General features: G+C 37.9%; 1 protein-coding gene across 6 annotated transcripts in view; it reads right to left on the bottom strand.

The window, feature by feature from the left end:
- LOC107764125 (putative anion transporter 4, chloroplastic) overlaps positions 1-11,213 on the bottom strand; it is a 32,376-nt gene extending 21,163 nt beyond the window's left edge. For 3 of the 6 annotated variants that reach the window (XR_012700173.1, XR_012700170.1, XR_012700169.1), the window contains exons 1-5: positions 10,641-11,206; positions 8,824-9,050; positions 8,318-8,684; positions 7,795-7,839; positions 7,572-7,718 (exon numbers count right to left, since the gene is read on the bottom strand). Coding sequence is in view for 3 of the 6 variants with exons in the window: in XM_016582655.2 (XP_016438141.2) it covers positions 7,572-7,718; positions 7,795-7,839; positions 8,318-8,684; positions 8,824-9,050; positions 10,641-11,042 (1,188 nt within the window). In the remaining 3 variants the exon portion in view is untranslated. Of the gene's footprint in view, positions 1-7,571; positions 7,719-7,794; positions 7,840-8,317; positions 8,685-8,823; positions 9,064-10,640 lie in introns of all 6 variants that reach the window. The other 3 variants (XM_016582655.2, XM_016582656.2, XM_075233083.1) reach the window with 3 other exon arrangements.
- Between the last annotated feature and the right edge of the window lie 4,621 nt (positions 11,214-15,834).

Below are 15,834 nucleotides of genomic sequence, written 5' to 3'. Positions count from 1 at the left end.
TTGATTTACTCAATAAATGTGAACTCACATCTGGCCTCTTAAGGTAGATTAGGTGAAACCTATTTTCACCAAAAACACTAAATGACCTTTGCCATTCCTTTGTGCGACGCTAAAGATTTTTAAGACGTGCTCTCAAATAATCCGTATGATAATTTGCCTAAAATCTCGTCTCATCTCCCATCAATACTAAATTGATGGAAGGGGCCACATGTGTGAGAATGTTGACCTCTATCTACCTGATATACCTTTCAATAATATTAAGAAAATACACAATAAGAATTTATAATACAAATGTATAATAAACATTCATAATCAGAATGTACATAAACATTTAAATAATAAGTTTATACAAAATCAAAACTTTATTTGACATCAAAAAACAATAAACATCTGAAACGTTTGGGAAAATGAAATAATAAACCAATAACATATCAAAGCCTATGTAACCCTTGAGATCTAGCATGTTCAATAAACACATCTCTAGGAATTGGCTTAGTCAAAGGGTCTACAACCATTTCTTTTGAGCAGATATATTGTACGTTCACTTCCTCGCGTGTTACTTTGTCTCTCATATAATTGAACTTGAGATCAATGTATTTGGTTTTTACAGTGATATTTCGGATCCTTGGTGCTTGTAATCGCAGCTTGACTATCACAATCGACAGTCATTGGATCAGCACTTATTGCATCACCAATCAAATGCCCCAAGAATCTTTTTAACCAAATATCTTCTTGTGCAGCATAGGAGAGAGCCACAAACTCGGCTTCTATTGTGGATAAGGCCACACATGATTGCTTCTTACTATTCCGTGATATAGCACCATTATTGAGCAGAAAAATATATCCAGAGGTGGACTTTCTCTCGTCCATATCTCCTCCATAATCAGCATCAGTGTATCCCCTCAAGCACATGTCATTGCCTTCATAACAAAGTGCATAATCAGAAGTTCCCTTCAGGTACCTCATGATCCTTTTAACTGCTTTCCTTTCCAGTGTGCTGGGCCAGCATTAGATTGATATTTGCTTACCAAGCCAACTACGAAACAGATAGCAGGTCTAGTGCACAACATGGCGCACATTAGACTACCAACTGCACTGGCATAAGGAACTCAGCTCATTTGCTCCTCTTCTTTTGGAGTCTTAGGATACATTATAGCACTCAAGGCATTGCCTCTGTTGATTGGAGTATCAATAGGGTTACTATTATGCATATTGAATCGTTCAAGAACCTTTCTGATGTAATTAAGAGACAACAATTTCCTTGAACGTTCTCTCAAAATCTTTACTCTGAGAATATATGTGCTTCACCCATGTCTTTCATTTCGAATGGGATGATAACCAGGCCTTAACCTCGTTTAAATACTCCATATAATTTCCTGTTATTAGTATGTCATCAACGTATAATGATATAATCACAAATTTGCCCTTAGATCTTTTGCTATAAACGCAATGATCCGTAAAGACTGAGCTTTAGCGTTTCATTCGGTGGTTTGAGACTTTGAGTAGCTTCATATGATGTATTATGACTTGAGTGTATGGTCGGTATTGGTTTTCGAGTGGTTCGGGATTGATTTGGAAGAATGACTCTCGATTTGGAAGTTTTAAGTTGGAAGAGTTGACCAAGGTTTGCCTTTTGGATAAACGGACTCGAAATCGGGTTTTGATTATTCAAATAGGTTTGTATGATGATTTTGGACTTGTACGTATATGCGGATTTGGTTTTAGAGGTTCCTAGAAGAATTCGACACTATTTGTCGAAAGTTGGCAATTTGAAGAACTTAAGAGTTCATAAGTTTGACCAAGAGTTAGACTTTGATATTATTGGACTCCAATTGGTGTTTCGAGATTTTGGATAGCTCTAGTTGAATTGAACTTGTGTGCAAAGTTTGGAAGTAATCCGAAGTGTGTAAGTGTGATTCGGACACTCTTTTGAAGGAACGAAGATTTAACAACTTAAGAGAAATTCTATTCGGTTTGAGCCTCGATTCTTTGTTGTGATGTTCCCGTGGGTGTTTTGGGCCTTTGGATAAGTTTGGATAATGTATTTGTACTTGTTGGTATGATTGGATAGGGTCCCAAGGGGCTCGGGTGCGTTTTGGATCGCTGATTGAGAGACTAGTTAAGTTAAAGATTTGGAGTTTGACCATGGTCAATATCGGGTCAAGACAACCTCTTTTCGGTGTTTTGAGTGCGCGAGCAGGTTCATAGCGTGTTTTATGATTGAAATGCATATATGGTTTGTGTACGGGAAGTTCCGAATGAGTTTTGGATGCTAAAACAGAGATTTTGCGATTGCTGATTTCCTGGTGCAACAATTCCGAAAATATCGGTTATGTCCCTGAAATTTTCAGACTTCGTTTAAAATTTCAAAACATCATATCTCCCTCATTTTAAGGCCAAATTGGGTTATTCAAAAGGCTATTTTGGATGTAATCTCGCAAAGATTGTGTTGGGCTAATCAAATGTGAGTTTCGGGATAGATCTGATTCGAGCTGGGACAGCTGCTGCGTTTTTTTTCTTGTTTTGAAATTTAGTTACTTTTTCTTACAAGGTTTTGGAGCTCAGGAAGAGGCGAGTTTTGAGGAAGTTTTCATCTACTTCATTGAGGTAAATAAACCTAACTCGAATTTATGATTATAACATGAATCTATCATTGATTTTGGCTCCAAATCAAGGAATCTTAAAGAAGAAAAGAATGTTTTGGCTTGAAAGCTAAAAAAAGTGCATTTTGGGGGTTGTGACAAAACTTTTCTAAAATGAAATATGGAGCTTTGGACCCCAATTTGGAGTCAGTTTTGGATGAAACTTGTATTTGGACTCGTATTCAAATGGATGTTCGAGATTTGTGAGTTTTGTCGGGTTCTGGGGTGCGGGCTTGGGTTGACTTTTTGATTGACTTTGAGTATTTGACTAATGATTCGACTTTTATCGTTTTGGTTTGATTCCTATGGCATTATCTTATATTATTGAGTTGTTTTTGGCTAGATTCGAGCCGTTCGAAGTCGATTCGCAAGGCATTTTTAGAGTATTGATTTGGCTCGTTTGAGGTAAGTGTCTTGCGTAGCTTTGTTGAGGGAATTTTTCCTAATAAATAATATTATTTGCTACATGCGGGGGTGATGCATATGCGAGCTGACGAGCGTATATGCATATGCCAGGGTTATCCATACTTGGGGTAAATTATATGCTTCTTTGTGCTTTGTTGAATTTTGTGACCTTTTGACTTATGCTATATTTACTTCTATGACTAAGTGAGTTAATTTATCCATCCTAGAGATCCTGTTAAAACATATGACAACTTAAAGGAATTTAATGAGCTATTTTTGAGATTGTTGACGTACTTAACTTGGCAGGAGAAATTCTTACATCATGAAGACACATCTGTACCTGTTATTTTCATGTTACTTGAGCTTCTTTATCCGTAATAAGAGACTACGATTTGGGCCTTAGGGCAATGTTTGGCACAATGGGTATTTCCATGCGATTGATATGATGTTGACATGATGGGTATTTTCGTGCGGTTTGAAATGAGATTGGCACGTGGATTGTTTCCATGCGGAGAGGATGGGTGTTGGACCTTACGTTATGGTTACTCGTTCCTTAGACACATACATGTACTCTACCTTGGTTTACATTTATGTTTTCTATCTTGTGTGTTACTTTCATGTCTATGTTTCCTTACTTAGTTTACCTCTATGTTCCTATTTGGTATGTTACTACAGATTTATGTCCCTGCCCTGTTTGTTACCGTTACATCTACGCTTTTTACTTGATTTATTATTGTTACATTTTCTTACCTATTTCATGCCTTTACTTGTTACGTGCTATTACTTGCCTTTACCAATCACCAGACTTTACCTGTCACATGCCTTGCCACACGTCTTCACTTACTACATGCATTCACTTGACAAGTGAGGCTTGCTCAGTTGGTAAAGCACCTCCACCCACGATCGTTAGGTCCTGGGTTCGAGTCACGCTGGAGGGGAAGTGTGGAAACACTGTAGATCCTCCTAAATAGGGGGGATTTAAAAAAAAAAAAAGGTCATGGGTTCGAATCACGCTGGAAGGGAAGTGTGGAAACACTGTAGATCCTCCTAAATAGAGGGGGATTTAAAATTAAAAAAAGACTTACAATATGCTTTTACTTGCTGCATGTCCCTACTTGTCATATGATCTCACTTATTAAATGCCTCTACTTGATACATGTCTTTTTACTTGCCATACACCTTTACTCGTTTCATGTCCTACTCTTCTATGCTTAGTCGGATTGGGTGACTATTAGACTGGTTGTGATGCTTTGTGGAAGCCTTGTCATAATATATAGGAGACTAGCTCTAGGGTGCTGGGTTGCTTATCTTACTTTGTTTGAGTGTGTAATTCCTAGTTGAATTTTGCATGTTCGTTTTCTTGATGTTATGTTATGAACTTTCCTGTGCTTGGTTGTTCTTGAATAATTTCATATGAACTGATATATATTTAGATCGGGTTGCACGCCGCAACGGTATATGTATTGATATATGAATCGAGTTGCACGCCGCAACAGTATATATATATATATGAATCGGGTTGCGCGCCGCAACGGTATATATATTTGGATCGGGTTACACGCCGCAACGGTGTGTGTGTGTGTATATATATATATTGATATTGGAATCGGGTTGCGCGTTGCAAAGGTATTTGTTAGTGATATTTGGTTATGATCCTTGCGCATACTTCATGATTATTGTTTCCTTTGTAGAAATGGTTTATACAATTATGTCTTGTTTGCCATATTTCTTAACTAGCTCCATAGCTCTCCAGTTAATGCTCTTACCATTATTCGACATATCTCTTGCCTTGTTTTCCTGCTTATTATTTGCACAGGTACATAGTAAGTGAATATCTTTTGACTTAAAACCTCGTCACTACTTCACCGAGGTTAGTCAAGATACTTACTGAGTACATGGGGTCGATTGTACTCATACTACACTTCTGCACCTTGCGTGCAGAGCTGAGTAGCTGTGGAGGACGAAGCCTTGCATTGAAGATGTACTTGCGTTCCGGATATAAGCTAACACTTGTTCTTGATAGTTTCGGATTGTACTTCTGTTTATGTATCTCAAACAGATGATGTATTTATTTTTGTACCAGTTTTGTAAATCTAAATCTTAGTGGTTCATGACTTGTACTACCAGCTCTTGGGATGTAGTATAGAATTCAGTCATTTTTATTCCTTGTTATTAATGGTCTTTCACTTGAGTTACCTTATTCTATGTTTGGCTTACCTAGCACTGGGGTTAGGTGTCTATCACGACTAGGCGAATTTTGTGTCGTGACATGATCTTCATGAATCAATGTGAAGCCACTAGAAGTGATTACACTATGAAAGCGTATATACCACACCACTGCCTTGAAGATTGTTTAAGACCATAAATAGACTTCAAAAGTCAACAAACCTTATGTTCGTGGCCTTTTTGGATAATACCCTCATGTTGTTCCATCTAAATCTCTTCACTCAGTTCTCTTTTGAAAAAGGTAGTTTTTACATCCATTTAATGCAACTCTAGATCCAAGCTAGCAACAATAGCCAGAATAAGGCGAATAAAGGTAAATTGTACAACATGTGAGAAAGTCTCGTCGTAGTCAATCCCTTCCTGTTGTGGTTACCCTTTAGCAACTAATCTCGCCTTATATCTCTCAACTGTGTCATTAGCCTTGTACTTAATTTTGAGAACTCATTTGGTTCCAATAGCCTTTGGGGAGATCAACTAGTTCCCAAACTTGGTTCATTCTCATGGACTCCATTTCTTCTTCCATTGCATTTATCCATTTATCCTTCGAAGGTAGGAAAGAGCCTCTTTCACATTTCTTGGCTCATTTTCCTCCTGTAGGAGCACCGTGAAAGTTCTCCCCCTTCAATGCCAAAATGACGACCGGATTCTTTGACGGTTACTATGTCTTATTTGGGATTGGTTGAATCTCAAATTTTCCCCGTTTAGACCAACTTCATCCCCACTTGGACCAAAATCATTTGTCTCGCTCCCACTTGGAACGAGATTATGTTCACTCCCGTTTGGAGCAGGATCATTGTTCATTCACATTTTCTTTCAAAAGAAATCAGAAAGAAACTACCTCAAACTTGTCCCCAGAGAATAAGGAAAAAACTGAAGCAAATCACTGTTTTGCCGGAAATAGTAGGTCTGCCTCGCCAGAACCCAGCTCCGGTGATCAAAAAAATTATGAACCTGACTGGGGTAGGTTCGGAATAAGCCTGCGAACCACGGGGAGAGAATTTACTCCAAAACTGCCAGGAAAAGAATTTCATGAGACAACTTCTTAAGGTCACCGGAAAAAACTGTTTTGAGGGAGGAAACTCCTACAAATATGAAACCCTATTACTGGGGGAGAAAAACTCACCTCAAAAGGTAGCAATGGCTCTGATACCATGAAGATCTCAAGAAGTAGAAGACTTCTTGTATTTCTGTGCGACTTTACATCCTATGAGCAAGGGAACTTATACAAAGCTCCTACTGCTAATTAAGCATATGGACCACTTTTATGCTCGACTATTGTCATTTTCACCAATTTCCATGTCTCTTTTTGTTTGATTGGTAAACCAAATTCCACATTTCTTACATGCTCTAGATTTACTTCCTTTCTTTATCTGTTGAATCACTTGCAAGTCTGAAAACATTTTGGTCCATTCTAAATGCGCCAGCAATTCACCAAATGGATTGTTTACTGTCATTTATTTTCATTTGTTGCAATGTGATTGGGTCATTCGGAAAGAGGCCTGCACTGATTAGAAGCAACACCATCATTTCTGGCTCAGAGCAACAAAGTGCATATTCTTTGGAGCCAGCAAGCCTCATGACTTCAAATGAAGTTGAAAGCCGCAACTCTATAGTATTCTAGATGGCTCCTTCCTCTTAACATTAGACTCACAACCAGAGAATTATCAGCATGACTAATAGGCAATAGTTAGCTATTTCAGCAGGTTCTCCCGGATATCTGGTTTTTCTTCTCCTTCAAACCTCTCTCTCCATCCCCTTACTCCTGAAAAAACTTTACCATATAATTTGTAGTAATGAAGTGATTAGATCTCCATTGTGAGTTAAACACTTGATCCCCACCAACCTAGGTGGTTATTCCAAATGTGCATGAGTCTGCACTCAAGGTTAAAATTGCTTTCAATTTAGACATATAATCTGCTAATTCCAACTCTCCATTCCAGTTAACTACCAAATGAAGAGAGAATTTCCATTTATCCTTTTGGAGGTACCATAAATATAAAATATCTCCACATGTCTTTGCTTCCACAATTAAGCACCTGCCAAGCTCAACATAATGTGACAGACAATTGTGACGAACTTGCAAGATGTTGTGATTCTTGTCTGAGATACTTTGCTTACTTTTATCTCTTTTAATTGTGTTGGGGGACGCAGAGATGTTAACACCTATTCTACTATATGGAGCAGATATTCGAAGCAGTGGGGAGACTAGCTCAATGTGGTGAGAAAAGCACAAATAATGTGTTATCAAAAATGGTGATCCAAAGGGAAAAAATAACAAGGGATAGAGAGAAAACATACCTGCATAACTTTCCGGGTTAGGGTCACACTTATGCCTCTTTGGATCATCATGTCCGACAGAACCCCAGCAAAATAGCCAGTCAATGCCATCATACTCCATGGAACAGCACTAAACCATGCTGCTTGTCTAAGATCAACATGATATATCTATAAGGACAGAAGCAGCTATATCACTACAATCATCACAAAAAATATATTGAAGTCTATCTGAGGATGTACTCACAGTTTTAAAGTAAATGGGCATCCATGATAGTATAACAAAGAATCCCTGCATAGAGCAAAAAAATTTACCAAGACTGATTAATCAAGAAACGAAGTATAAGATATAAAAAGTACATATAGTTCAACTTAGATATGGTTGCGGGGCAATAGACACATGCATAAGCAAAGAGCCACTTGCTGCAGAGTTTTAAAGTTTGGCAAATCAGAAGACTTCGACAGATGTTCAGAAACAGAAGTGCAATAGATACATATTGCACTAAGAGGAGACATACAGGAAGTGCCTTACAGCAAGTTATGAAACTCAATAATTTGAAACAAAGAGAACTTCCTTTAGGATACAATTAGTTCTCAATTTTTTCACCCAATACCATGGTGCTTTATAGATTCTTGATCCACTAAGATATGGACTTCTGGATAAGGCACTGTAGATTAGCACCTCTATAAAGTTAAACAAGCTAACATAGAAGTAGAAAATGGTGCATTGTTAAAATGCTAATTGTACTATTAGAAATAGATATATGTACCCAGCTATGCATGGCATTTGCAACAATTATAGACCATGTCGGTAGTTTGGAGAGTAAACGCCTGAAAGGAGGGATCCCTTTGCTGGTCTTGGATTTACCCTCAACTACAGTGCGGATCTGCCCCTTGTTCTGTATATACCTCAACTCATGAATGGATATCTGCCGACTTTGTTCGGGAGTACTAGAAGTAGCAGAAACCCAGACCAAAACCCATAGGAATCCGGACAAGCCAAATATCACAAATGGTCCAAATAGACCACCTTGTGACATAAGAATAGGAGAAAGGGTAAGTCCAATAGCACTGCCAAGCTGAAAACCAGCCATGGCAAGTCCGACAGCCCTCGAGCGCTCAGTAGGAGGAAACCATCTACAAGGAAAAGCACCAATGAATCTTAAAGCTATAATAATTAATAAGTTAAACCAGATCATTCAGTTGTGCAGACTACTACTGAATAGTATATCATAGAGATCATATTATAAATTCAACAGGTTCTTGACTTCAATACCTTGCAATCATATTGTTCATGCAAGGAAGAGCTACCCCTTCTGCAACACCCAGCAGCATCCGCACGGCAAGTAATGCCCATAACGATGCTTCTGCTGCCCAAGGAGTTAGAAGAGTGGCCATGGACCACAAAGCCACACCCCATGCCATGACTAACTTACCTCCATAGTAATCCACCAGAGTCCCCCCAGCTATTGGCGAGATCAAGTATCCCCAGAGAAATGATGACTGCCATTAGTGACTATTTCTCAATCAAAACATTGATTATCAAATGCAAGGTCATAATAGAAATTGTAACACCATTCATACTATTTCTTTTGTTATAAGTTACAGACTTTGTACGTGTATTATTATAGCTTCTGTAGTAACACATGAATTCAGAAATAGGTCACTACCTCTGAAAATCTAGTTCTTTGGATGATTCTAGAAATGCATATTTATTTTTATTTTTATTTTTTTGATAAGGTAGAAATGCATATTTATCAGGAAAATATTTTACCATAAAAAGACTCCAACAATCAAATTCAACCCACATTTAGTAGGTGTCCAACATAAGAGGTAATTGGAACAAAAAGGTTTAGCTTTGAAATTTTCACACCAGAAAATACGAGCATTGAAACAAATACAATTTTGAGCAATTTTTAATACAAGCGAATTCAATTGGTTGGGATGTATTCCCACTTTTCTACCAAAAAGTATATGAAATTCTTTTCGCATTTATAACATATAAGTTGAAGTTGTTCAATATAAGTGAATTCAATTGGTTGGAATGTCTTCCCACTTCTCTACCTAAAAGCCTATGAAAAGCTTTTGGCATTTATAACATGCAGGTTGCCTCATGTGAGCGTCGTTCCATGGAAACCATTGGATCTTGTAAACGGAATCAAGAAACCCCTCCCCCTCTCCCCTCCCCCAAACACGGACTTTATACGGTGAGGTGGGCCGTGGGGAAGGTGATTGTTTGGATTTGATTTATGTTGTATTAGCAGTTTATAGATTGTTCAAACAGACATGTGCTAGAATATCTAATTTGTATCCTTAGATTTTGTCACATTTAATCCCTCCTCCCGTTCACCCTCTCCTCCCCCATAAGGAAAGAAAGCAGAGAGAAAATATAAAATGTTAGATCAAATCGATCATGAAAGAGCCAGACCACAACAAAAGAAATTAATTTTTGTTTCTTTTAGAACATTAAATTTGGATCTAAAAATTAATGAAATCAGATTATTTTATAAGATACGTTACACCTTGACAATACTTTAATACCATTTCTGACTTGCATTCCAAGTAGGTAGTCACCTAGGATCTAAGAAAAGGTAAGACTTTAAGAATCAAACCAACTTTTCTTACACCAGATCCACCATCTAATATTTCAAAGAAACAGTTATTAGTGTAAAAGATGAATGACGCAATATCATGACTTTAAAAACGTAGCAGAGTAAAAGATGACTCACTTGACTTGATTAAATTTTGACTTGCATTGTTGACGAATAAATATGAAAGTCAGCACTGACACTAAGCCAATGTAGACAGAATATCCTAGTTGAATTTTTTTCTTTCTTTCTTTCAGTCAAGAGAATGCTGCATCTAACATCTTATGCCAATAGACTTGCGGACTCAATTTTCTAAAGCCAATATTTTGAACTTGCTAGTTTATACACTAGACATTTCAGAGAATAAGTAATTCAATATATACTCCATATTCTGAAGCCAATTAACTGCAGTCGGTGGTTTGTATTAGTTATCTATCCAAGAAATTACATTTATTGGATGCTTATGTTTCATGAGAAAAGTCACAACTAAATCAATTCAGTTTACCTGAACGACGCCAGCAAAAGATTGACGCCAACCATGAGAAAGGGATAGGGGAACAATAGCGACAGACATAACAACTCGATCGGCGTTACATAAAGCCAAAGACAAGCCTAACATTGCCACTACTTTCACTCTCTCCGATGTGATGAACTCCCCAAAGCTCTCTTCGACTGATTGAGCATTATTTGAAGACGAAGACGCTCCTCCTATTCGCCAATACCCAATACTCTGATGAGCTGCAAACTCGCTTCTGTTAGCAGTAAACGATTTGAAACAGTTGTGGTTCGACGAGAATTTGCAGTTTGAAGGCAACTTCACGTTGCATACTAATCGTCTGCCAGAGTAATTAGGTTTCCTGAAGGTTGAAATAGGGCTATGACCTCGGAGAGTCGCCGGAGAATTCATTTTTAATTTAGTCCTAAAAAGCGGAGGCACAGTGCTGTCGACGCCGGTGTGTGACGACCACAAATATAAACGGAAACGGAAGATACATCGTTGAAGGCATTTAACACGAGTGGATAAAACGGCGGCCGTTTAAACTTGAATCGTATTTCCACACTAGGAGTACTACTGATGATAACCATGATTATATAGTTAATATACACCTCAAACATATACTATTTACCATTCGTAGCTATAAATTCACCAAATTTATCATTGGTAGAATGTATACCAAATCCATAAAATAAGAGATTAATTGTTTGGAACTAAAACAAGAGCAACAACAATTGGTTAGAGCACCCGCTTAGTTAGCGAAGGTCTTGAGTTTGGCTCTCAACAAAAATATTTTATTTTTTTATATTTCTATATTTCGCCTTGATTGTATTTATTGCGTAAAATGAATACAGTCAATACAGGTTATATACTTTGTATGTATCCGTGTATTTCATCTTGGTTATAATTGATATTGTATTCGTTGCGCGAACGAATATAGTTGACACGGGATTTATTCGTTGCACATTTGAATACAAGTGATACAAGCTGGTAACAATTGAGCAGTAGCTACTAATGGTAATTAGATAAACTATTGCTAGGCTCTAAACTATAGTGCTTTATGAAAATTTCTATATTTGAAAAGTACTTTTATCAAAAGTATTTTTCAAAAAAGTACTTTTAAGGAGAGATAATTTATATTTGGCTACTTAATTTAAAAAATACTTTTGAGCAGCAATTTAGCGTATGACCAAACTCTTAAAAATTAGTTTTTATTTGTATTTTCAAAAGTAATTTTCAAAAAGTATTTTCTGGGGAGAAACTATTTTTCTCTGCTTCTCAAAAACTATTTCTACTTCTATGCAAAAGTATTTTTTTTCCTTCTAAAACTATGGTCAAACACCTTAATTTTACGGAGAGGGAGCACTTTTGGCCCAAAATAATATTTTTGGCAAAAACAAAAATTGACTAAACAGTATTATAGTGCCATTACATATAATATTTTTATTTAATAAAGGAAGAGAGAGTAAAAACCAAAAAGGTATACTTACTGATAACTTTATCGTACCCTACCTTTACTTTTGTTGATTAAACAAATAGACTTTTCGGTTAAATATATCTACCAATAAGTTAAGAAACATTATCTCCTAAGATGGTAACAATTGTCCCTTTAAAAGTGACTTCTTAAGATATTAAGATGCAAAACCATTATATTACTTTTTTAGTTTTCACGATTCATGATAGGGAAATATTTTCTTGGACGAGAGAGATATGTGATAGCCAAGTGTAATGATAAATGATGAAAAATGCATGATTTTTGGTATAGCTTCATATTATTTTTAATGTGAGTTGCGGGATATTACATGTTTATAAACATAAAATACGATCATTATATGTTTATTGTGTGTAGGAATGAGTTTGAATGGAAGTTGGTGAAAAACGGATGATTTGATGCAAAATGAAGTTGAGAGGCAAGAGATGGGAGCATGCCACCATTGGTGCATTGCATAAAAGGTAGGAACAAAATGGCCTAGGAAGTGAATCAAAACCAGTGAAGTATGGCACTTTGTTACCAACCCCCAGCACGCGAAAGAAACAAAGAAGAAGAAAAAAGTTGGGAGTATGTCAGGGGTCGCGCGTTGCACCAACCCTTAACACGCAACTCAACTTCTCCTTTTCGAGATAGGAGTGCTCAAGGTCGCCCCATACAAAACCTAATTGATATAAATGCATCATAAAATATCCTTTTGAAGCGAGAGACACTACTTTAGGGTTAGACAACACCTAAGGAGGGGAGAACACGCTAGGAGCAAGGAGGAAGATTCAACCACGAGTTTTTCCTTTCTTCTTCTTCCTATTTTTCATTGTTGGTTATGATTTTAATATTGTAATTCTACATACTATTATGAGTTGCTAATTTATTATCTAGATTTTTTATGGAACTTTTGGAGGATGAATTCTTGTTACGTTTTATTATAATTTTGCCTTTGAATATACCTACTTGTTCAACTACGTGCTTATTTTAGTTCATTGAAGAGTTCTCAATTGACTGCGCCTATTTATTATGTATTGCTTGAGAAAGAGTATATATTTAGGTTATTGTCGAACAACGTCACTCCCATGGTTGGGCGTGATCATGCAACGATTTAATCAGTTGCATTGAGTTTCCTAATTTGAGACTTCCCGCAGGTTTGTATAATAATTTGGGACTTGCGGGTATGGATGAGTCGGGTCTCAAAGGGCTCGAAAGTGTTTTGGTACACTTAAATGTTGACTTGAACTTTAGAAGTTCATAAGATTGACTTAGGTCCCTAATTTGAGTAAATGAGCTCTATTTCGTGTTTTGAGACCTTGAATAGGTCTGTATAGTAATTTTGGACATGTACGTATGTTCGGATTAGGACCCGAGGGGCTCGGGGTATTTCTAATTTAGAAGCAAGTTGGAAAAGCTAAAATTTACTGGTGCACAACAGTGCCTCGCGGTCGTGGAGCTCTATCTCGCGATCGCGTAAGGTGTTCAAGCGATGGCCTTCGTAGTCGTGTGGCCAGTGGTTGCGATCACATAGGATCCACCTAGCTTCTCTTCGCGATTGCATGTCCCTCTATGAACTTCTAAAGTAAACAAAACTTTCAAAGTTCGAGAGGATAGAATGCAAAGGTATTTGGACAAGCTACAGGTAACCTTGTACCGTTTCAAGGAATGGACTTTACAGCATGTACCTTGAGAACAAAATAGCGAGGCCGATGCACTTGCAAGTTTAGGGTCATCGGTCGAGGAAGATGAGATCAGCTCGGGGACTGTCGTTCAACTCTCTAGATCTGTGATCAGGGAAGGTCACACCGAGATAAACTCTACAATCTTAACCTGGGATTGGAGGAATAAATATATTGAATACTTGAAGAACGGAAAGCTCCCATCGGACCCTAAAGAGTCAAGGGCCATACGAACCGGAGCTGCTCAATTCACATTGGCTGAAGATGGAATATTATACAGAAGGACATTCGATGGACCATTGGCAGTATGCTTAGGACCAGGAGACACCGATTATGTTCTACGAGAGGTCCATGAAGGCACTTGTGGGAACTACTCCGGCACCGAATCATTGATTCAAAAAATCATTAGAGCAGGATACTACTGGGATAGCATGGAAAAAGACACTAAGGAGTTTATTCGAAAATGTGATAAATGTCAAAGGTTTGCACTGATGATCCATCAGCCCGGAGAATAACTTCATTCAGTCCTATCCCCATGGCCATTCATGAAATGGGGGATGGATAACGTCGGCCCTCTGCCATCGCCCCCAAGTAAAGCCAAGTTCATTTTATTTATGACTGACTATTTCTCTAAATGGGTTGAAGCACATGCATTCGAGAAAGTGAAAGAGAAAGAGGTTATAGACTTCATCTGGGATCACATCGTATGTCGATTTGGGATACCTGTCGAAATAGTGTATGAAAATGAAAAATAATTTATCGGCAGCAAAGTGATAAAATTCCTCGAAGACCACAAAATAAAAAGGATATTATCAATGTCGTATCACCCTAGTGGGAACGGACAGGCCGAGTTGATGAACAAGACTATTATTCAAAACCTAAAGAAAAGGTTGAATGGCACTAAGGGAAAATGGAGAGAAATTCTACCCGAAGTCCTTTGGGCATATCGAACAACGTCAAAATCCAGTATGGGGGCAACCCCGTTCTCCTTAGTATATGTCTCCAAAGCCTTGATTCCAGTCGAAGTCGGGGAACCTAGTGCCAGGTTTTGACATACAACAGAAGAGTCAAATCACGAGGCTATGAATACTAGCCTTGAATTATTGGATGAAAAATGAGAAGCCGCACTCGTTCGAATGGCTGCACAAAAGCAACGAATCAAAAGATACTACAATAGGAGAACCAACCTTCGCCACTTCAAAGTCGGGGACTTAGTCCTGAGAAAAGTCACCATCAACACTCGAGATCCTAATGAAGGAAATCTCGGCCCAAATTGGGAAGGACCCTACCAAGTCCTCGACATTGTCGGAAAGGGATCTTATAAGCTCGGCACGATGGACAGCGAACAACTGCCAAATAATTGGAACATATCTCTTCTCAAATGGTATTATTGCTAAGGTATGACTTTATTCCCTTTTTTTCATTTATATATTCGACACTAACTCACTGCAGATGATCGATCGAAGATATCAAGACCTCAGGTTTTAAAGCATGTGTTGCACTCTTTTTCCCTTAGATCGATTTTTGTCCCAAATGGGTTTTTCTGGCGAGGTTTTTAACGAGGCAATAATTATGTGCTACCCGAGGACGATTCAACAGTATCCAAGGCTTCTTTACAATCAACCTCGAATATTGGGGGGCATCACCCTCGGATGTTATATTTTCGAGGAAAATACTTCGTGTCAGAGGGTCTCGATAGAGAAACTTTGTAATGGGCCAAACGGTCGAATGAATTGTGTCCGTATAGATTAGTCGAACCCCGATGGAAAAACATGTACGCATGTATAAATTATACAAAGAAGCATTATTTCTATATCAAACACCTTGTGTCTCAAAGAAAATTTTCTACTATACAAGCTCCATACTTATGATTTTGTGAGAAATGGCTCAAAGGCCAAGTGAAAATATACCTCGTACACTCGGGGACTGCCATCGACGATCGACATATTCGAGTAATCTAAACTCAAATTCATAAGACCTCAAAGAGGCACCCCTCGATCTATAGGCCAAGGGCATCACTCTCAGGGACTAACACTTCGAATAAGTTCGA

This window comes from Nicotiana tabacum, chromosome 2 (genome assembly GCF_000715075.1).
Source record: "Nicotiana tabacum cultivar K326 chromosome 2, ASM71507v2, whole genome shotgun sequence".
Classification (NCBI taxonomy): Eukaryota; Viridiplantae; Streptophyta; class Magnoliopsida; order Solanales; family Solanaceae; genus Nicotiana; species Nicotiana tabacum.
This window is presented reverse-complemented; position numbering and strand designations above follow the sequence as displayed.